General features: G+C 40.5%; 1 protein-coding gene across 11 annotated transcripts in view; it reads left to right on the top strand.

The window, feature by feature from the left end:
* Positions 1-22,431, top strand: part of EHBP1 (EH domain binding protein 1) — a 215,805-nt gene that overhangs the window by 11,568 nt on the left and 181,806 nt on the right. For all 11 annotated transcript variants that reach the window (XM_029964393.1, XM_029964388.1, XM_029964387.1 and 8 more), the window contains exon 3: positions 17,235-17,292. In XM_029964393.1, the coding sequence (XP_029820253.1) occupies positions 17,235-17,292 (58 nt within the window). The remainder of the gene's footprint in view (positions 1-17,234; positions 17,293-22,431) is intronic.

Raw genomic sequence — 22,431 nt, 5'->3', positions numbered from 1 at the left:
TTAGTTTGAGTTACCCCATCCTGGTGCTTGGTGTTGATCTTACCCATCACCTGTAACTTCAATATTGTCGGTAGCATGGCTAATCCTGTGGTATCACAGCATATGGCAGTGCAGTCCCTTCTCTCCTATCCTATTGCTGCACTGGGAAACAGGAATATGGACATTTTTGCCTATAGATTCAGTCTTCTTGTCTGGAGTGGACCCTAATAAAGCATTTACAGTGTGCAAAGTCTGCTTCCTCCTGGGGAAAAAAATGCTGACTTCAGTAAATGAATTTATTTCAAACAAACTTGTTCTTAGGGAACTAGATCATGTGCTGTAAGGGGAAAGAATGATACTACTTCTTTTAGCAACAGCTGTTAAAAGGAGGATGCTTACTTGATTTGCAATTAGTGATAAAGTCAACAAACTATAATTTAAAAAAAGAAAATTATCTTGAGCTACTCTTGACTATAGTAAGACTGCAATTTACCCTGATTTGCTTGTGTTCACCTCATTGTGAGAACTGTTAGTATCTCTTATGGCTGACAAAACCCCATTAAGACCTAGAGAAGCAGAAACCTGTTGCCTTGTTACCCTCACAGTTGTCCTACCCTCCTCTTCCTCCTGTGCTGTGAGAAGACTTGGTAGGTCTTCTCCTAAGGGCTTGGTTTCTTCTTTGCTGCTGTAGGAAGCCTTCTGAAATAGTCAGCCTTGCAGGCTTTTCATGGAGGCTTGCAGGCTTGTCTTGTTTTCAGCATTGCTCAGAGATGAGCAGGATGGGCAGTGAGGTGAGCTGAGCTGATGGAGAAGCAGGGGGAGTGGGGGACATGAGGAGCAGAACACAAGGCTCTTCTCCCTCTTTGCCTGTCTTCAAGTCTGTCTGCACAGGGGGTACAAGGCAGATCCTGCTGGGTTTGGAGATACAAAAACAGTGACCTAAATATGAGCAACCAGTGTGTGAAGCAAAAATAATTATTTCAGGGAACAGCCGCAGAGCCTTCTCGTGTTTCTGCCGACATCATCTCTTTGATTAGCATGGAGTTTATTGCTGGGATCTCAACTTCTTATACTGACTGTCTCTTACAAAGAAGTTAAGGTGGGGAGTTGATTCTGGAAGTTGGTAACATGTGACAGCAAAGTCACATGTCATAATGTGTCACCTGTGCATAATATGTACAAATATATAGTTCAGCGTGTGTATATAAAATCAATGTATGTTGTTGAACCATCTCAAGAGGGAGGAAAGCCTGGATGCTGATGGTGAATAGCAGGAGGGGTGGCTGCTGCCAGTAAGGGACAAATCTTGTTCATCTTTGGTTACTCTGGGAGATTCCCAGGTGAACTGTGCTGCACATGGGCTGAACAGGGCCAGAAGTCTCACTCTCCTTACAACCTCAAGCCATCACGCTGATAAATTAAGTAACTCTGAATCCTGAAGTATTTTATGCTACTGAAATGCTTAACACTGTAGTAACCTCCAGGCCTTTGTTCTTCTGTTGAACACAATCCCCATAATCAGCTGTATTCAGATTTTGTGTTTTGTTCAGGCAGATGTTTGCTGACCCAGGCCATGTAAAATTCTTATGACAAAGTGTGCCCACTTTAAAATGGGAACTTACTGTGTCACGAGCTTTCAGACTTGATTTTGCTGAACAAGCAATATGCACATATGTGTACTTGAACCTTGTCTATATGTAGCAGCTCCACTGTCTTACTGTGCCTTTGCAATCATACAGCACCTATTCTTCCTTTATAGGCAGAAGGCAACCATACAGAAGTATGTTAACTAGAGGCATTTTTATGGAAATAGCTGCACAGCCAGCAGCTATTAAGCACTTCTGTAGCAAAATAAAGTGATTTATATTTCTGATTGTACCAGAGCAACTATTAGGGAGTAGCTTCCCTAACTGAAGCAAACTTGTTGTCACGAAAACTGTTCTGAGCAAGCCTTGATTATCAAAAATATTGTTGTGCCCCTGCTTTTTTTAAGGGAGGAGTAATCCATCATTACTCACATCTCCAAGTCTGAACCTTCAGCCCAGCAGAGCAGGTCATAGGGCAGGACAGGTGCTCAGCCAGCACTGATGGGAATGGAACAGAACTAAGGCTTTGCCAAACACAGATATTAGTGTTTCACCTTCATAATTGATAATAATCAGTTCTTTCAGAAACTGTTTTGAAAGGGAGGTTCCATCTTCTCTTGGTGAATGCTAATTAGGATTTCACCTCTTTTTGAGTGAATGTGATAGTAACAATCGCACAGTGAAAGAAGAAGTCTAAATTTAAAGTGTTCCAGTGATTCTTTTTGTGCTGAATGAAAACAAACTTCGTTATTTAAATATTTCTACCTTTTAGAGACAAGTAGAAAAAGTTTGGCTATTGATATTGTATGATATTAAAAAATTCTGAATATTCTTTTATAACATTTTGTAAGGCAGCTTTGTAAATAAAACTGCAATATGTGTCTAGCCTTCCCCAGGGCAGTTTTACTCAGTTCAAATTGATGTGATGATGATCTCTCTCTCTATTTGAACCTGGGAAGTTGGTTTTTTACATGTGTACAGTGGGAGCTTAATTTTTTCTGTCCCAGTGCAAGTTCCCAGTCACAGCAAAGAAGTTTCACACAGTACTCTCTCTCTTGCTACCCAGATGTAGCCAGAAGCTGTAGAGTGTTTTTTTGAGAATACTGAAACTAGGAGAGCTTCCAAAGCTATACAGGCTTTCAGTTACTGAAAGTTATTTGTAGTAGAGGTTATTTTTGTTTCTTATATAAATAGTTGTATGTCAGTCTGTTTAGCACCTTCTTTTGTTCAGAGCAGACTTGATAAATTCTGTACATGTTTTTTCTGTGTAGGTATTTTTGACTTGGAGGGTGAAATAAAGTCTTTGCTTCTCAATCTACTAGAGAGTGTGGTCTAGTGGTAGAAACAACAAAAGTAAAAAAATCCTGGTCTTGCACTAGGCTTCCTTTCAGCTTCCCTTGGAACTGTGCAGACAAGTCATCTTTCCAATCACTCCCTAATTCGTGTGCACAAATCACCTTACATCAACTCTTCTACATTTTAGGTTCACAATTACTTATAAGCAGGATTTATATCTCCTATTAAGGGCCAGGTGGTATCAGCTCTTTGTTCTGTGGTAATGGTGTAAAACTGCAAAACGACACTTTGCTGTGAAGAAATAGTGCTAACAATTTCTCTGTGCAAAAACTCTGCAGCCACACAGCTCCGTTATAAATGTAGTCTTACAAGACTGTTTTGTGATAGAGAAATATGATCCCCATTCTATGTCTCTGAAATACAGAGAAATTGTGCAGAAGGTGCAAGAAACCCTCTCTGTACTGATAGGAATTATATGAGCGCACATTTGTGAAAGCGAGATGCTGCCTAACTGAGGAAGAAGCTGCAAGTTATACTTCACAAACTTAGAAAGTGGCCCCTTCCTTTTTCTTTTTCCAATATGAATCATGTTAATAACGAGGTCTTTTACAAGTGTGTTTGGTCGTAGGGGTTCAGGGTGGAAACTGTTTCAGAGCAGAGTACTGAGGTAGAGCAGGACCAGTGGAGCAGAGTACGTGGGGAAAATGGGACAGGGATTCTGGAGGGGAGGTGACCACATAATCACTGATTGACAGTTGCTGATGCAGGAGTTGAAGGAAGGTTTTTGTTGTGAGGAGGGTTTTTTGTTTATTTTCTATTTGCTTCCCTCTGAGTGATGTGTAATTAAGAGTATGTGTAATGGGTAAATGTCAGTGGGGAAGGAAGTAATTTGTGCTAGGCTCTGAGTACATCCTTTCAGGAGTGATGTTTCTAAAACATTTTATCCAGTGGCGGTGATATTAGAAAATGACCATAAGAACCAAACTCCTCTTCAGCAGAGGTGATGAATGCCCTAAGCATGTAATTGCACTTGAAAGCCTACATGTTGATTACTGGAGTGCAAAAGGTTCAGGGGACCCACACTGTTTGTGTCAGATTCACTTGCAGATGGTTGTTACAGTCTGTAAACCCAAGTACTTTAAAAGAGGTGTTTATGTAGCACTAAACTAAGGAAGAGAACTTGTTAAACTCTGAAGACTTTTGGGAATAAAACTGATAGAATGGAGTTCAGTTACAACTCCAACAAAGCTGTGGCTGCATAGCAGCATGTAACCTTATCATTACTACAGTATAATCAGAACTGTTGGAATATTCTGCTTAAGCTTGTTGACTTCAATATATACATCCACTGTCTGGATTAGAATTGCTGATCTTCCCCTCCCACACCCCTTATATTGCTGTAGAATTTATTCTGTAATTTATTTTCTGCTTGAAATTTGCATGATAGCTTTTTCTTTCATATCACATCCATAAAATCAGTCCCAAAATCTAATGCTTGTGGAAGAGAGAATGTGAATATAGGGGAGAGGGGGGGAGTGACATTTTATTTCTTACCCTTGAAAAAAATGCCAAGAAATCTATGGAGTGTGTTTGTTGCTATTATTTTACTTGTTTTTTTCTCCAGCATATCTGTTCTGTGACTTAGTATAGGAACAGATAAGGTAGTACATGAGACATTTGAAATATTTATGAGGCTAAACTGCCGGAACTGCTCTGAGTTTGGTCAGACAGACTATATTCTTGTCTCTTGAGGGAAGCAAACCTCCATCACCTGTTTCAGAATTGCCAGTCAGTCGTGGCTGATTCTTGAAGACCAGAATTGTACAGAAATCCAGTGCTTCAAAGGCAGAAGAAAAACGTAGGTGCTTGTTTGCTTGTTCTATGTCTGGTGCTGTTAACAATGTGATGAAAGTGGCCACGTGTCATCTTTACCTTGCTGATATTTTTTCCTCTTGATCATTTGGACCTTTTTTCCTCCCTTTGGGTGTTCCAGCTGTAAGGTCCCAGGGCACCTGTGATCCCTGTCCATGTCCTAGAAGAGGCAAGAGGGCTAAAGGAGAGTATGGCTGAGGAGGAGAGGGGAGCCTGCATTCGTCATCAAATCCTGGGGTTATCTCGATTATGTGAGGTAAAGTGGGAAGTGGTGTGACCTCACCTTGAATATTGTGGCAGTTTTGATCACTGCAATATAAGAAAGATATAAATCTTTTAGAGAGCGTCCAAAGGAGGGCAGTGGAGATGGTGAGGGGCCTTGAGGGGAAGCTGTGTGAGGAGCAGCTGAGGTCACTTGGTCTGTTCAACCTGGAGAAGAGGAGACTGAGGAGAGACCTCATTGCAGTTAAAACTTCCTCCTGAGGGGAAGAGGAGGGGCAGGCTCTGCTGCCTTCTGCCCTCCTGTTGCTGAGGGACAGGCCTCTCTCAGCAGGCAGAGAGGTCTGGTGGGCTGCACACGTTTGTGTGCTTGCCCTGGGGACAGCTGGTGACAAGTGCCTGCAGGTGCTGCTGGGGATGGGCCACGCGTGTCAGACATGGCTCGGACACTTTGGATTTACTGTGTGTCCTGATGGAAAGGTCTTGCAGCTCAGAGCCTGGATGTGGCAGAGGCAGAGCAGTTGTAGGAGCTGTTGTGCTACTGCACGTGAGCGGAAACACATCAGGTTCTGGCATCCTCAGCTGGCACAAGGAATCCCGCCCTGCCTGTTTTGGGGAGCTTAAAGGTTTCATTGCATCTTTTCAGCGATGTGAGCTGATGTTACAAAAGCCAAATGTCTGAATCTGGTTTACACTTGGACTTCATAATTTTCTCCAGAACGCTTATTTTCATGGGCTTTGAAGTTTGAGGGTTTCGATGGCCCCAAACATCTTTCCAGGTGAACTGCATTGAAATTAATGGGTAAATTCACACCTCGTATGGTACTGTATTGCTTGTCTGTCTGCAGAACAAACGCAAACCCTGTATAGGTTAAAACTGACCACTAGCTGAGAAGCCAGAGCAGTGGGAAATAAGACTCCAAACTTGCCTGCAATGAAAGGGGCTAAAGGCTTTAGCCTAACAGGCCTCCTGTCTACCTTTGTCGGCGTCAGGTCCAACTGGGAGCTGCAGAGCCAAGGGCAGCAGTTGTGATTCCTTGTCCAATGGCTTTGGGGAAGAAAAGTGGCTGAGGAGGTGTTGGTAGTGCACAGGGTAATGTGTGAAGCAGCAAGAGCTGCTGTGCCAGCGCTCATCTGTCAAAGCTGAAGAGACAAGGTTGAATTAACAGATCAAGCTGAGATAAGTGGTCTGTGCGAGGTCTTGTCTATGCTCAGAAAGTGGAAAAGTTAAGGAGAGCTGACTTAAAGCATGTAGTGCATAAATAAAGCCTTGCTGAATGCACTCAGTTCAAGAGATCTGCTCATCACTGTGGTAGCCTGGTGATCTTAATTTTCCTGAGCGTTCTTCTGTGGGCCTTCCTGTCTTTTTGAGGCACTGGTACTGCTGGAGTGGGGCCGTGCACACACGTGTGCAGTGCTGGCCCTGCCGAGGCTGATGTTCCATCTGAGTGCTCCAGAAGGAAATATGTCAAAATTTTGCAGGCTTCAACTTTTGAGCCTTGTTCGTTTTAAAGATGAAAAGTGCATTTTGTATAAAGTATGCTGAAATATGTGGAAAATCTTATTTTGCAGAATCCAAGGAGTTTGTGCACCCACGCATCTCTATTGTCCATGTTGATGATTCTGCACATAACTGTTTTTCCCCCTCAGTGCCCTGTGTGAACTCTGCACAGCTAAAATTGATTCCCATTCCCTTGATGGTTAGTTTACAGAGTGGATTTTATTAATTTGGCTTCTTTGACCTTAACTAGGCAAATGTATTAAAATTCTGTTTTGAAATGGAATAATTTACAGCAACTTATCATAATTTCATTTACCGTAATGCCCTTCTAAAAGCTTGAAATTAAAATTTTTGCTCCTGTTTATCCTCATTTAATACCAGATCCTGCAGCACTTAATTTGGTGGGAGGTTTGTGCCTTTCACTGTAAGGACACTGTTCTTCACTTGGCAAAACAAGGTATTGCAGTAAGTTTGAGAGGCTTTGTCTTTTACTTTGAGTGGTTGGCTCTCACTTTGCAAGATTAAAAGTGTATTTTGCTCCAGGAACCAATGTAGCCTCCCTTTTTATTCACCTTTCGGCTTTCAAGGAGAGCTGCTTTACACACCAGACACATTTGTGTTTACAGATAAAAAATTTTTGAATTAGAGTAAGATTGAAGTCTAGGGTGAGACAAAAATGCTTAATCTTTTAAGCTGTGTGCGCTACGGGATAGAGAGGCTCTGTCTCTTTGTCCCTTTGCCTCTTTTAATGGTACAAGACTGGAATCCAGCCTACAAGACATCAAATCTACACAACAAAAAATCTGGAAAGAATCCAGGTATGTCTCCTGTGGCTGAAGATGTTCCTTTACAACTGCTCCATGGTAATGTCCTTCAGCTATGTAAGGCAGCTGGAACATTATCGGGCACTTCACTATAGCATGGGAAAGGTGTGGGTTCTGCCTGTTTTAAGCTGATATAAAATACCAACCATGACAGCACAGAAAGAAGGGCAACACAGTAGCCAAGGTAATGACCAGGTTTAGTGTCCAGTTACAAAATTGTTTGATGAGTAGGAAAAGGCCTCCACTTAAGACTTTGAAGGGGTTGATACTTGTATCTATGTATCTTCATTGGGAATGTAAGCAAGGAAGGGACAGTGTTCATTTTTAATAGTTTATGTCTCAACAATCCTGGGTATATAAAGGACCTTGAGAAGTGTCCTCCTGTGGGATGTCAGTAACCAGCTGTAAGCTTTTTGAAGGAGAGCAGGTACAGCTTGGTGTGCTGACAAAAATGTGAAGGACCACTTCTCTGTTTCTTCTGTAGGGATGCTGAGACAAAGAGCTGCCCTAACTCTGAGGACTCTGTGGGAGTGTCTGACTTGAGTGAAAGATATTTAGATTATTTAGAAAAATAAAAACCACAAACAGAAAATCCTGACTGGCTGAAAGACACAATTTCTTTGCTTGTTTTCAGCATCAGCACAAATTTAGCTCTACTGTAGGCACTGTATGTTTACTTTTTTAACTGAAAACCATGCTTGAAACAATCATATTAAATATGCTGTTAATTTCCAGGTTAACTCATCTTGAAATAATTAGTTACAATCTAGTTCAGATTGCTGCCAGGCATCTTACAAACAGCAGTTACTGGCAAAATCTGTCTGGGTCCTTAGTTGGTGGTGTTCTTAGGGGGTTTTTTGACCTTGAAATAGAAACGTTTCATCAATTGTGTCTGCAAATTATGAAACTTGGTATTTTCAAAATACTCTCTAGTTTTTAGAAGCTGTAAGATTACTTTTTTTACATTTCAACATAGAAATAGAGGTCTTTCAGTTAGGAATATTTTTTTTTTGCCTTTTTTTTTGGTTTTGTTTACCCTGTCAAGCCCCTAATATTGGCAGGAGATTTTGTGTAGTCTCTTGAATATCCATGACTTAACATACATTTTTTTCATATCCAATACTTGCTGCTGGATATGAGCCATGGGTGTTTGAGGGCGTTATTTAAAAGGCTCAGTCAGTTTTAACTTCCTATGAATAATAAAAATTTTTAGACTTTGGGTGTACAATTCTAGGGGAAGAACTGTTGACCTATAAGTAGAAATAATTGATGTTGTTTTTGAGATTAACTTCTGTAATCAGAAGTGGTATTTTCCCTTTCAGGAGATAACTTAGACACAGTGTAACAACTTAAACAGCTTGAGCAGGAAGAGGAGGAGTCATTCTAATTTTGCAGTCTTTGGAACAGTTATTTAGCTTTAAATACAGATTAAATAATTACACTTCTTATGGCTGTGCCTCCATCTTAAACCAGCTCTTGAAAGGCCACTGACATGAAATGGGGCATCTCGTGGAAAATGACCATGGCAGTTTTCCAGTTCCCTGGAAACCATATAAAAAAATTTTGTATATCTGGTAATGTTTTCATTAACACGCAAAAAATAATATCTTTAATGTTGACAAGCATCTACATACAGCTTACTGCTGCTAAATTTATCACATTGGCTTATTCTCAATATTTTCGTGTGTCAATATTTTGATGGTGTCATTAAGCTTGGAGAGGATGAGGTCTGTTTTTTGTTTTGCTTAGTGTGCAAGTGTGTGACTTTGGTTGGGTGCAAGTTTGAATGCGAGCTTCTTGTGTTTCTCTGTGGTGTTTTGGGGCTGTGGCTGCTTCAGAGATTTCCAGTAGCTGGTGCTTTATTGCAGTTGGTAAAATTTTCTGGTTTGGGGCTTCTGAAGGGTGGCAGAAAGGTGTGTTGCTTCCACCTGTGTCCCAGTTACTGAGGAGTGTCCTCCCAGTAACAGACTCACCTAGAGCAGGTGATTCATAATCCTGTGGCTGGTCACACAGACAAGGTGGTGCCAGAGTCAGAGCAGAGAAAGCAGTTCAAGATCTCATATTTGAACACCTTCCTTCCCCAAAAATGAGTTCATACTTCTTGATATGACCTTCTTGATATGTCTGTTATGGCCGTGGTTGAGAACACCTGACAATATTTGCAAAGTCTGGTCTCCTGGGCAGAGATAGGGAAAAAGAACTGGCATAGCATTCCATGGTTTCACTAGCCACTCCCTTCTCCTTTTTTTTTTTTCTGTGTGATATTAATTTGCAAAAGCAAGAGGAGGCTGCTGACAGATGAGGAACCTTTAATTAGAGACCTCACTGTGCATGAACCAGGAGTGCTCATGTCTCAGAATAAATATGGATTAACTCAGGGCTCAGTAAAGTCATCATTTGGAAAACTAAATGAGAGTTTGTATCACACCAGTCCTTCCACACTGCTCCTGTGGTGTGGACACAGCACACCACAGATCTACTTCTTAGCTTGTGATGTATTACACAGTGTTAGGCTACAGTCTTCTTTGGAGTGTAACTCCAGAGTTTGCACTGTCTTTGTAGCTTCAAGCACATATTCAAGCTTTTCAAATTTACAAAGAGGCAGACTGCTGTGTGTCCTCCCTACAAAAAACAAACAAATGCTGTCAGCCTTTTTTTCTAGATTGTATAACCATCTCAGTCCCATAACCTGAGCACCTGAGGTGGTGATGTGAACTTTCTCTTCCAGACAAACCCTGCAAACCGATAGTGTTCCACCCATGCTGTCCACTCAGAAGCTTTTAGTATGTTCACAATTTCTGTGTGTCTTCAGATGGTAGAAACTGCTTCGTGTAATCTAAAATATGGTCTTAAGTAATAAAGGCGAACAAAACCCCCTGGTGCTGTTGGTTTGGAAGGGAGCTTCAAGGGACATATGCTGCCAGATTCTTTTACTCCTACCTGTGCTGAACTGTAATCTTCTCTGGGATGTGTCCACGTATTGCAAGGAGAGGAGGAGGATGGAGGCATTAGTGCTTTGTAGCTTCTGGAAGTTGCTGTGTATAAGTCCTGCTGTAGACATTGGATTTTCTGTGGAACAGAAGCAAAAGCCCTTGTTCATATATCTCTGTGTGAGTGTCAAACTTGCCCAGGCAGTAAGGCAGCAAAGATCATCCTCCTCTTTAATTGCTCATGGTAGGCTATGCAGAATTTCTCAAATATATTTTAGACAAATTGGAGGAGGAAGTTTCTGTTGTGAATAGTTTAGTTTCCTAAAACTGTGGTTCTGGTGGAAGATACACACTTTTCTGCTCTGCAGGAACTGCAGAAAAAGAATTATTTTTCTCTACTGTTTCCAGACTGAAAACCAGAAAAGCCTTCTGTTTGAATGCTATTTGAAAAAGAAATAAAGTATGCAAAAGGGAATAGGGTTCTATTAAAACCAACAATGGTGTGCCAGAAAGTCTCTTGCATATTTTTTAATACAAAAAGATATTATTTAATATGGGCATTTGTATTTGATGGCTTGAAACTATGTTTCAGGCAGAATTTGTCAGTCAAAGAGTTTTAGTTTCATTATGTTTTTTACACTTTCTATCATGAGAATAAATCTAACATTTATACTCGTAGTGCTTCAAAATATGAAGAAATAACACAATAGGGCATCCTCAGTAACTCACATACGTTGTTGTACAGAGATGTTATTTTTGGTCTATAGGCAGAGGTATGAGTAGGTCATGGAACATGACTAAAATCAAAGGGAGGGTTGATGCTGTTCAGTATCCGCCTTAAAATTTTCTGCAGACTTGTATAGTCAGTGAGGACAGGAGATGAAATCTGAATTCAAAATTCCTGGCTCAAGTTTGCTAAAACTGTTTTTTCGATGATCCCTGTTACTAGTCTGTTTAATTGCCTTACACAGCAGCGAACATGGAGAGGGGCAGGTGATGCTGAGCCCTTGTTTCCTCTGAGGAAGTGCGGGATGGGTGCGCAGAGCTCTGCCTTGGGCACTTGGGTTTCACAGCACTTCACCTTCTCAAACCAGCTTTCAAATGCACTGTTATGTATGAGGTGAAAAAGTGGATTTTTTTCCTAACTATTCTGTGTTTACTCACGTGGCAGCTGCCAGGTCCCAGCTCTGCAGGGAGGAGGATCAGAGCAGTGAGTTCAGGGGGTTTGCCGCGGGTCAGGCCCCGACGGACTGTGCGGGCGGGTTTTTTTTTAAAAAAACACATTGATTTGTTGTTGTGAAAATGTAGAAGACTAAATATCCTGACAAAAGAACATAAAAAGGAAAATCAAACATCTGAGAAAGATCTGGCTCATGGGAGCTCCCTGTGAACCTTCCACTGTAAAGTGATTTTAAAAAAGAATATGCTCCACTGTTTCCATTCAGGGTTTGTCTGAATGGCCCCATTAACCTGTGCTCCTTCCTGCCAGTCGGCCCGAGTCCCCTGAACTTACTTGACTGGGGAGGTTGGTATCACAAGCAAGCTTTCCTTAAGCAACTCTTGGGGGTTTTGGTATTGTTTGTTATAGAGTATTGGGTGGTGTGTCTTACCTGTGGTGTGGTAAGGTTGTGTAGTGTAAATCTGTGGACTAAGCATTGCTGGAGTAAAGGTCTGCCTAAGGGGAGTGTCTATGATTATAAGAGAGTGAGATAAGAAATCCACTTGACCCTTCTTGTGCAGTACTCCTCCTGGGGAGAAGCAGGGCTAAATTGGACCAGGAAAAGAAAGCTTCCACATGGAGGGCAGCTGGATGTGGCATCAAATTCAGGGACTAGTCAAGGCATCCTTGTGTTACTGCCAAAAGGACATTAAAGAACACAATTTATGAAGACAGTCAGTTTGTGTATTCTGCAGTATAACATTCTGTTCCAAAAAGCTTTAGGAAAAGATTTTACTAGGTAGGTTCTGTAGAGGTTGTTTTGCTCAAGATTCTTTGCTGCAATAACTCCTTGAAAAATTAAGTCAAATCTGTCCTTGTCGCTTCTTCTGAATAATGGATGAACTTGGGCTTTGTTTAATTCAGCTCATTCTGCAAACTTCATTTGTGTTTGGTTTAAGAAAATCAAGTAATCAGCAGTACATACTACACATTCCACTCTGTCTTGCAAATAGATGCTGTGCAGATTCAGTAGGTCTGATTGCACTTGTAAAATAGGTCATAGTGTCTTGCCTTTTCCCTATTTTGTTTAAACCAAGCAAAGGCAGACTAGAGCTTCTTTTGAAAAACAAAGCATAATCTCGAGATGTAAGTCTTGTAGAGGCCAGTTTGTTTAGCTGCAGATATATTAAAAAAACCCCTAAAATCCATCTCACAGGGAAAATTTTGGTCTTTCTACAGCTTGTGTCATCTTGAAAAAACCTGTAGAGACCTCTGGTGGGAAGAAATGAAGGCAGAATTTTCTGTGTTAGAAAGTGAAGATGTAGAAGTGGACAGACGGTGTCCTTTTACTTTCCCTGTTTTAATGATTCCTCTTTTGAAATTTCCCAGCCTTGCTAAGACTGCTGGGTGGTTTCAATGATGGAAGAACAAACTTTGCCTTATTTTAGGGGCTTGATGAATGTTCCACAGTGAGTTGGGCTGGGAGACTGCTGTTTTGGTTCAGGTAGTCTGACATGGTAATGCTGTGAGATGGTTGAGAAGTCTGTGCACAGACCTTACCCAGGAGTCCTTAGCTTCTACTGTGGAAGTTAGGGTGAGGTGGGGAAGAAAACCCCCCACCCTTCCTGAAATGTAAAACTTCATCTCGTAACTTCATCTTACAGTTGTCTCAGAGGGGTTTTATCTGCACTGCATTTGATTTTCTCGTTATTGTCTCTGGCTCTTGCAGTCAGTGCTGTACCTTCACTCTGCAAGAGGGCTCATTTGGCAAGTGCATCAATCCATGACATCATTCCAACAGTGTCTCCAGGCCTGGTTAAAGCATCTGCAGCACTTGACTGCACTCCCTGCAGTTGTTGGCAGCTGTGAAATTTCATTGATTGTGACCAACAGGAAATTCTGAAGGAAAAAAAAGCTTAGTACAAAGCTCAGGAAAGGCCTTGGCTAATGGTAATACATGGTATAGTGTAGGTCCCAGTGCAGAAGAGTGCTTTTCAAAGTAATTATCTGTAAAATGAGGAAAAGTAAATTAATGGTGGTGCAGAACCAACCACATTTATTTTTAAGAGACCATTAGAGAGCCTTGATAGCATTTCAGCAGTTGTGTGGGAAGCTGTGTGCTGGTGGGGTGGGAGGGTTGGTTCCTAATGAAAATCTTGCCTGGTGTGCACAATGCAGAAGGGACAAAAGGTTATTTAAAAAAATTCTTATCAGAAGTACTTTGACATTAGTCCTCAAGTAATTATTTTTATCCTTCAATAGGTGCATCTGCATGCTATTGTGCTAACACTGCTGCCTCTCTTATTAATTATACTCTTATAAGCTTGCTTCACAGGAGTAATCTAGCAGCCTGTACAAATTAATGCAGTTCAAATCAAACATAGTAAGTATAAAACAAGCTCAGCTGAAAAAAAAAAAAAAGGAAAAAGGGAAAAAAAGGAGGGGGAAAGGCAAAACCTAACACTTAGGCAATTTGATGCCAAAACAAACATTCAGGCTGTAGCTGTGGAGTACATACAAAAAAGGTATCTTTCACTTTACAGGCATTTAGAGGTTATTGAGTGTTTTGAAATGTAATGATACCTTGTTACGAAAAATACTCTTACCTGTTTTCTTACCTTTCAACTAAAGTTAGTTAGTCATTGGTCTTGCCATTGGCTTGAGTGGTCCTAATTAAAGTTAAGTGCATTTGCAATTCTTTCCAACAACCGATTCTAAACCCGAGCCTTTTACAGTTTTTTGTAATTGAACCCTGAGTTTGGTGGAGAAATATGTCTTGGTTCATGTTATCAGCTTCTGCTAAAAGGTTTACAAAACAAGAGTTAACAGGAGACTGATACCTTTCATGTCCTTCTTTCACAAATGATGTTTGGAGAGTTCTGCAATCAAAATATTGTGCCAGATATTTCCTGGAATAATCAAACAAAGCCCCGGAAGACCTTGAATCTTGCACAACCTCCTTTTCAGTTGGTAAAATTTTCAGCGTACAAGGGTTTTTTCAGTATGTAGAATGTTTTTATTACTTTATTTCTGATTCCAGTATTATATATATATATATATTTTAATCAGTTGTTTCAGTGGGAGAATCAAAGATATCAGAATCATGGCTTCCATCTGATAGAAAAGCTGGCATGGTTTTGAGTTATAGGTGTTTTATACATCCGTTTTTTAAATCCCACTTTAGTTGCTTGGTATGCAGGGCATCGATGAAGCTCTTTTGCAGAGCCACAGACTGTGAAATCAGAGTCTTCCCTGCTTCTTTGCTAAGTTTCACTTGTCAGTAATAAAGTAAGTTTACCACTGTAAATTACCTTTCTTCAGGAATAGTTTCTTGTGAACCACACAAAAATGAGTAAACGCCGACCACAGGTTTATGATAGGCTTTATAAAACACCATCTTTTGGATCCAAACTGGACCTTCCACTGGATCCCTGCTTTTCCCAGTGGCAGTGTCTGATGTCCCAGTGCTGATGGCTTCCTTCAGCCCCACTCCCAGGGAAGTGCTGCTGCCTTGCCAATGCTGACATGGTGGGAAATGCACAGCATCCCCAAGGCAATTGTGGTAGATTCCAGTAAATACTTCTACTGAAAGGTCAGTGGTGTGGGATTGTATGGATTGAAGCAATTAGTGTGGAGATGTAGCTGTTCAGCTAAAACCCAGTTCTTTTCCCCTGCTCCAACTGCATTGTCTTAAGGTTAGCAGTGTGTTATTCCTTACCTTATGGATACTGGCTTCGCTGGATAAGTGACTATATGAAAGCTCATTTAAAGAAATGAGAATTGTTGTTTGTGCAGCACAGGAAATTAATTAGTAATTATTTTAATAGCTGACTATTAGGTTTTGTTCAGCTTGCACCATTGTGGATTTTGTATTTGGAATGATCTCCAAATTTACTTTGTAAATGTATAAAAGATACTAAAACTGGTCTTCAGTCTAATTCTTCTGAGGTGATTTTATTTGCTTTAATTATTGGCTAATGAGCAGCTGAGGTTTATGGTGTTAAAGGAGGGGGGAAGTCTGAAGTAGGAAATACTACCTATTGAATTCAATGAGAAACATGCACTGTGTGATTTTGGCTACTTCCTAGCACTGAGACATCACTAATAACCTTGAATGCAAATTTGCTGATTAAAAATATGAGCTGGGCTTTTTCTTCTAAAAGTGTTTTGGCATAGGAGAACAAGGAACAGACTGTGGAAGTAAAGGTTGCTCTTGGTTTTGCTTGTACAACAATTCTATGGAGATATTTAGAAATTGTTGGATTTGTGACTTTTTTGAAGAAAATCCCTTAGAAAAACTGCTGTGCTTACTGTTTGGTTTCAGTGAACATGTGGTATACATAGTGGGGACACTCATCCTTTGGGATGTTTGCTTCTCTTCCCTTCTCTCCTCACTCCATTTTGCTAATTTTTCTGTCTCTCTGCTGTGATGACCTTCCTTGTTTTTTGTTTTAGTGAAGTACCTCTGGATGTGGATTTCTCTCATACTTGAAGCTGAAGGAGCAACTTATGCTCAGTACTTCACAATATAAATATATGATTATTAAGCCAGTTGAGTTTTCATTTGAAAAGTTAGGATAGAAGTGTGGGATTTTTTGGATGCATCTTTTAGTAATGATTTCAATGCCCCCCGTGATTTGTTTTGCTTCAAGGGTTGCACCAGTGTCTCAAAACTCTGAGTAGCAATGTTTTTCCAGGCAGAGTTGCAGGTTGAGTACTTTTAAGTGGAGATGTGAACTCCATTGAAAATCATTTGTGGGTGGATTTGTAGTTGGGCTTGATAATGGAATTCAGGTTGTCAGCCAGAAAACAAAGCTGGAATGGAGTCAGGAGTCTCCAGAAGAGGGATTATGTGTCTGGAAGTGGGACCAGAATTGTGGTCATCATGCAATGGGAAGTGTATCGTGGGAGGGAAAAAAAGGTCTGGGAGTTAACTCAATATCAAAAAACACTCAAACACAACTGTAAAACTAATAAATATGCAATAGGGCTGTAACTATTAACCAAGAAATAACTCTTAATAAAGTTAAAGAGAAAATAATTTGTACTGGAAGTGTCCTTTATTGAGGTTTCCTTCTGCATTCATTAAAAATGCCAAATGAACAATTGCTTGGGAAGCCACACTGATTTTCAACATGTTTGTCCTTTGGAGTAAAAGTTGAGGTAGTGCTGATTTATCTGTCTGGTCATCCAAGGAGATTTTGAGGGGGAATAGAGGACTCAATTTTTGTATTATTTGTGTTATTCCAGTAAAAAAAGTAATCCTTCGTGTAGGAAAACCTGAAATTACCTGTTGTTGGGTTTTTTTGTGTTGTTTTGGTTTGGGGTTTTTTGTTGTTGTTGGGGTTTTTTTGGTTTGGTTTGGTTTTGGGGGGTTTTGTTGGTTTTTTGTTTGTTTGTTTTTGCTTGTTTGTTTGTTTTTGTTGGTTTGTTTTTTGCTGCTTAGCAGTACCTTTTCAATATGTCTGCATAGAAATTCCAACTAGAATTTGCACTGATGTTTATTTTGGGTACCAGATTGTTTCCAAGGTGTCTTTATGAAGTCTGGATCCTGTGGATCCTGTTCTCTGCCCCATGGAAGAGTTTCTGCTCAGGTGTGCTGCTGGCTCTGGGGAGATGTCCACAGGCAAGGAGAGCAGGAGGACAGTGATGACATTACTGTGTGGATTGGAGGACAGCCTTTTTCTATAAATACATGTTATTTTTCCTGTTAAATGACTGATGCTGTCAGTGGTTTTCAGATGAGCTATTTTTAAGACATCGTGTTATCCACTAAGGATGTCATTATGTGTTGCAAGAGTTTTAATATAAACTGTTTACATATTGATCTTGTTGTAAATTAAGCTGTTTCTTCTTTATCTTCAACAGGCAGCCAGATAAACTAGTGGTGGTTTGGACAAGAAGAAGCAGAAGAAAATCCTCTAAGGTTAGTTGATTGCTTAATAAGTCCCAACTTCAGTGAGAAGCAGGGTCAGCTCTTTGAGGGACTGTTTTTTTTTAATGTGGGGAGCAGCCATATAAATGAGAAATATTTTAATTGTTGCCTTTTCTTTTTAACTCAGTTTATCCATAAAGCTCAGAATAAGCTGCTGTTGATATCAGTGCTAATTTATGGGAACTCAACTCCAATTTCAGCTTTGGTTTGTTGTTTAGCAGAACTGTATCATCATCAGTTCAATTTCAGTTATTAATTGCTAGACCTAATTAGAAAGGACTATCTGTTTCACTACTACAAGTGTATTAAAAATAATTAAAAAAAAAGTAACAAAGAATCTGACATCCCTGCAATAGGCAGATAAAGTCTGAATAAGATGCTACTTCATAATTCGAAATGCTACAAATAAAAAATAATAATTGCAGGCTCTTTCAGCCCAGCAGTGTATCTCTGCATTAAATTTTTACATTTTACATCTATTAACACTGTGAGAACACCTGTGAATTTGTGGTTTATGACTAAGAACTTGTCAGCCTGAGGAATGGGAAGTCTATCCAGTGTCTGGACATGCATAAGTTTATCTTGCATGGGGGGCAAGAGTGCACACTGGTTTCCTCCCTTCCCAGGAGTATCTCCACCTTCAGATGACTCAGTCTTACTCATTCCCTTTCCCCACACTGTTGCCTCGTATCTTGATTGGGCTTATGGCAGGTTGTCTTGTCAGAGGGGAAATTTTGGAACTTCTAATAATTCTTAATCACTTCATTTAAAAAGGAGATGGTCTAAGCTTCTTTTTTGGGGGGTTATGCATGTGACACAAAATGATACTTCCAAGAACTCTGTGATGGCGGAGAGAGGGCACCCACGATATAGAAGATATCTTGAAATAATTATTTGTTGAAGAACTAAAGTATTTAGAAAATGTGGTATAGAGTTTTCTACCCTGCTCAGGAGAGACTTTGAGGTTCTTTTTTTAGTGGTACTCCTCTTTTTCTGACTTCTCTTTCTGATTGTCATACGTATTTGTTGCATTTTGTCTTTTAACTCGAGGTATAAGTTATTCTAAGCTGCTTTAGATAAAGACTAGTTACTGACTGAAAGTGACTGCACAGCCTAAATGCCTGCTCCAGTGTGTGCTTCCAAAATTCTGCTTTAGGTTATGAAAACCCAAAGGTGTTACCTGGTAAGTAAACAAGGCTGTGAACTTAGTCTGGCACCTTTTCCAGGGTAACTGTTCCTGTTCCATGTTCTGTACTCTTCAAGAAAGCCAGTCAGACTGTTCCTCTTTCACTGAAGGATATACTAGTTCAAGTTCCCTTGAATTTCTGGTGTGGTGTGTATCTAGGCAGTAACTGCTGATGTGTGGTGTCTGATGTGGCTCACCCTGTGATAACTTTTCTCTTTTAGTTTCATTTCTGTAGAAGAGAGAGAAAAGGTATATTAAGCAGTTAAATGCAATGCTTACCCAAGCATTGTAACCCTGAAAAGCTTGGTGAAAAACAAGGTATTTGTCCATGAATGACTGCTTTGTTGGGGTTCAGAATATGTTCAGAAGCAGAAGCCCTAACAAAAGTCCATCAGGGCTTTGTGAAATGATGGGGGTTTGCCTGTTGTTTTATAGGATCCAATGGCAGCATTTCCCTGAGGTGAGAGGATTTTCTGACTTTAGCTCAGCTTTTTGGGCTTGAAGTTTTTTCAGCTGGGCCGTGAAATTCCAGGGCATGTCCTCTCTTTTGGTCACCAGGCAGTAGAAGCAACTCTTGAATAAACTGGCAGATTTGTCTGAGACTCATAAAAGTCTTTGGCTAACTAATTAATTCATGTTTAGTAAGACCCCCCCCTTTGAAAAAGGCTGAGTGGCCCTGAAACCTTGGCAGAGATAGTTAATTCTAAGCTTAGGTAGTTGATGTGATTTGAGCTGTTTGGGTCAAAAACTGTAAATCAATAAATGTTCTTGATCTCTTAGTCATCCTGCCAGTAAAATACTTTATTCAACATAGTTGTTCCATCTAATTGCTTTATTGGAAGCAAGTCAAGTGAATATTTCCTCTTATTTTATTTTTGATGGACACTGGGTTCAGTGAGTACAAAACATTAATAATTGTCTATGTTTTTCAGCTTCTTTGAGAAGGAGGAAGAGAGGGATGAGGTCTTAACTTACTGAGAATATGTTGTAAAGGCTTCTTTGGAGGTTATGATTTCTGAACTTTTCGGATCATTAAGGATTATAAGGGATAACCCTAACAGATAGTTCACAAACTCGCAGAATGGTTGAGGTTGGAAGAGGCTGCTGGAGGACATGTGGTCCAACACCTCTGCTTAGTAGTGTCAGCCAGAGTGAGTTGCTCAGGACTGTGTCTGGACAGCTTTTGAGTATCTCCAAGGTGGGAGTATCTCCAAGGTGGGAGACTCCACAGCCTCTCAGGGCAACCTGTGCTGGTGCTTGGTCACCCTCATGGTGGAAAAAATGTTCCTTGATGTTCAGAGGGAACATCCTGTTTCACTTTTTGCCCATTGCCTCTTGTCAATGGTGCTACTGGGCACCACTGAGAAAATCCTAAATCAGTTATCTGTGCACCTTCCCTTCAGGTATTTATACATATTGATAAGGTCCCCCTTCTCCCGAGCTTTCTCTTATCCAGACCAGTCCCAGCTCTCTGTTTTTCCTCCTGAGGGATCATCAGTCCTTTAAACATTTTCATGGCCCGTTGGGTGCTTTTCAGTAGCTCTGTGTCTCTTTTGTACTGGGAAAGTACAAGAGATGTATTAACTGAGAATGGGGTGTGGCTTGGAAAATGGTGCTATGGACACATGCTGGGACTGGCCTGCTCTAACTGATATAATAAGATACCACTGAGCTGAAAGCTGAGTTTGTGATGTCCTTTGAAGCCCTTATTTTTGTAGGTTTCTATGATTTTTGATATGCCTCTTGGCCCACATACTTTCTTTCCAGGTAAGCTACAGTGGTCCCTTTATTAGAATAAATAATAGGAGACATCATGTGCAGGAGTCTGAATATTTTACTTGTTACTGTGGGAAACAGAATAGGAGCTGTACATGTGTTAAATTACAGTGAGTTTCAAAGTGTTGCAAACGAAAAGTGAACAATCATTTAGAAAGAGCATTGAAATAGCAGAATGATGGATGGATGGATCCAGGACCATAAATATATCCAGCACTTACTGACCTTAATGCAGATTTAAGTTACTTACAGTTCTATTTTGGGATCCACTCTCTGTAGGCAAGTCTGATTTCAAATTTCATGAGGTAATTTCAAGACAACATGGCTCTGTGTGGTTGGGCATATTCATTGTATGTGCCAGGAGCTGACAAAAATGGTGATTTGCAGTTTTGCTATACTTGGCAGAATTTCTGTGCAATCCTAAAACCAAAATGAACTTTCAGCTTGGGGAGGGAGGGAGTTCACCTGTCTACTGGTGCAAAATGTAGTCTGTTCTCAAAATCAGGTAGACTCTTCAAACTTTATTTAGCCTGTATGTTGGCCACCAGGTTTTCAGACCCTGGGCTTTTGGACTTGCTTTTGTTTGGTTTGTTTTGGGGTTTTTTGGTTCTTTGTTTGGTTTTTTTTTTCTTTGTGTTTTTTCGTTTTGGGTTTTTTTTTTAGTGATAGAAGAATGACTTTGTTCTATTGTAGAGCAAGGGAAAAACGTGTTGTAAATATGTTTACCTTCACTTCACTGAGATGCTCTCGAATTTCCAGGCTTTGAACTAAGAAATTTCAGTTTGAAAATAGATGTTGCCATGATGTCAAGGAGGTACTTTCTACTATTCCTGTGAACGTACACAGGCTTATAGTTGAATTATGCACCTCTGAAGAATCAAATTTGCACTTGCTTCTGAGAGCCTGACAGAATTATTCTTCAAAGATTCTTTTTGTATCAAAGTGAAAAAAGGTGTTTTGCCTGTTATTTCAACAACTCTGCTGCAGGTTTATCAAAAATTGCTTAAGGAGAAGGAACAACTCTGGGTAGAGGGAAAGAACTTGAACAGTAAGAATTAAGAGCCAAGAGAAGCAGAGGGGCAGGGTGTAGAAAGGTTCCCTTGTTGGACACAAAAGTAGCCTGCCCAGCCTCTTTTCAAGGCTATACCATCAATAAAGCAGCACTTGGGTCACCTGTTTTGCTGTCCTTGGCAATCTCTCTGGCTGCTTCATTGCCTGGTGCCAACCCTGCCTGTCACTGTCAGGTTCTTCACTGGCTGGAGTCCCAAAGGCATGTTGTGACTCTGACATGCTGGTGACTGTCCAGGACCAGCACAGTTCCATAATGCCACTCCTGTGGCTTCTCAGTTTTTTAGTAAAGTAATAAAATTGTGTTTTGTTGCAAGTGTAAGTGGTCAGAATCAGGATGAGTCATTCTAATGGTTGGTGGATGCATTTTAGGCATATGATACAGTCTTTAGTAGGGCAATGGCAAATGGTTTTCCTACCACATTGCTGCCTTGTTGAGCAGACAGTGATTAGGGAGAACATAAGGACTGAGTGGTGAGCAAAACTGCTTTGTCCATAAAGAAGTTGGAGGGTGTTACAGAAGGTGTAGGACATGAACAGAGAAGACTGCCTCACTGTTCTGTGGCTAAATGCTGCCTCAGGGAGTTCAGTTTTGTCCCATCCTCATGTACAAAGCTCCTGGCTGAGGCTAGGTAGAGTATTAAAACTAGATTTGATGTATCTCTCCATTTTTTTGTGTGCCAGACATAGGGACTGACAAAAAAAGTCTGCTTTGCAAGACAAAACAAAGGTTGTTTCATGCTTAATCCCTCTAAAGTGAGGGTGTTGCTGATTTAAGCAGACCTTGCTAAATTAATGGAAACTGGTTATTCTTTCCCTGCTTGTAAATTTGGGGTCGTAATACCCTTCTTTTTTCCAGGGATCTCATAAAGTTGACTTGCGGTGACATTCTGAGGTGCAGTGATGGCAGTTCCCAGAAAACGATGAGAGAAATAACTTTGCATTCACAGTTATATGTTTGTTTGTTTGTTTGTCTGGGTTTTGATGGGGTTTTTGTTTGGTTGGTTGGGTTTTTTTGATAAGAAGCCCTCTAGATAATGTCAGATAATGCTTGATGAGAAGAAGGGCAAGAAGCTCATTATCTGAGCATCATCTGTTGC

The sequence above is a fragment of the Manacus vitellinus genome, unplaced genomic scaffold, assembly GCF_001715985.3.
Source record: "Manacus vitellinus isolate BGI_N305 unplaced genomic scaffold, ASM171598v3 scaffold_70_pilon, whole genome shotgun sequence".
Lineage (NCBI taxonomy): Eukaryota > Metazoa > Chordata > Aves > Passeriformes > Pipridae > Manacus > Manacus vitellinus.
Note: the sequence above shows the minus strand (reverse complement) of the source record. Positions and strands in the feature narration are given on the sequence as shown.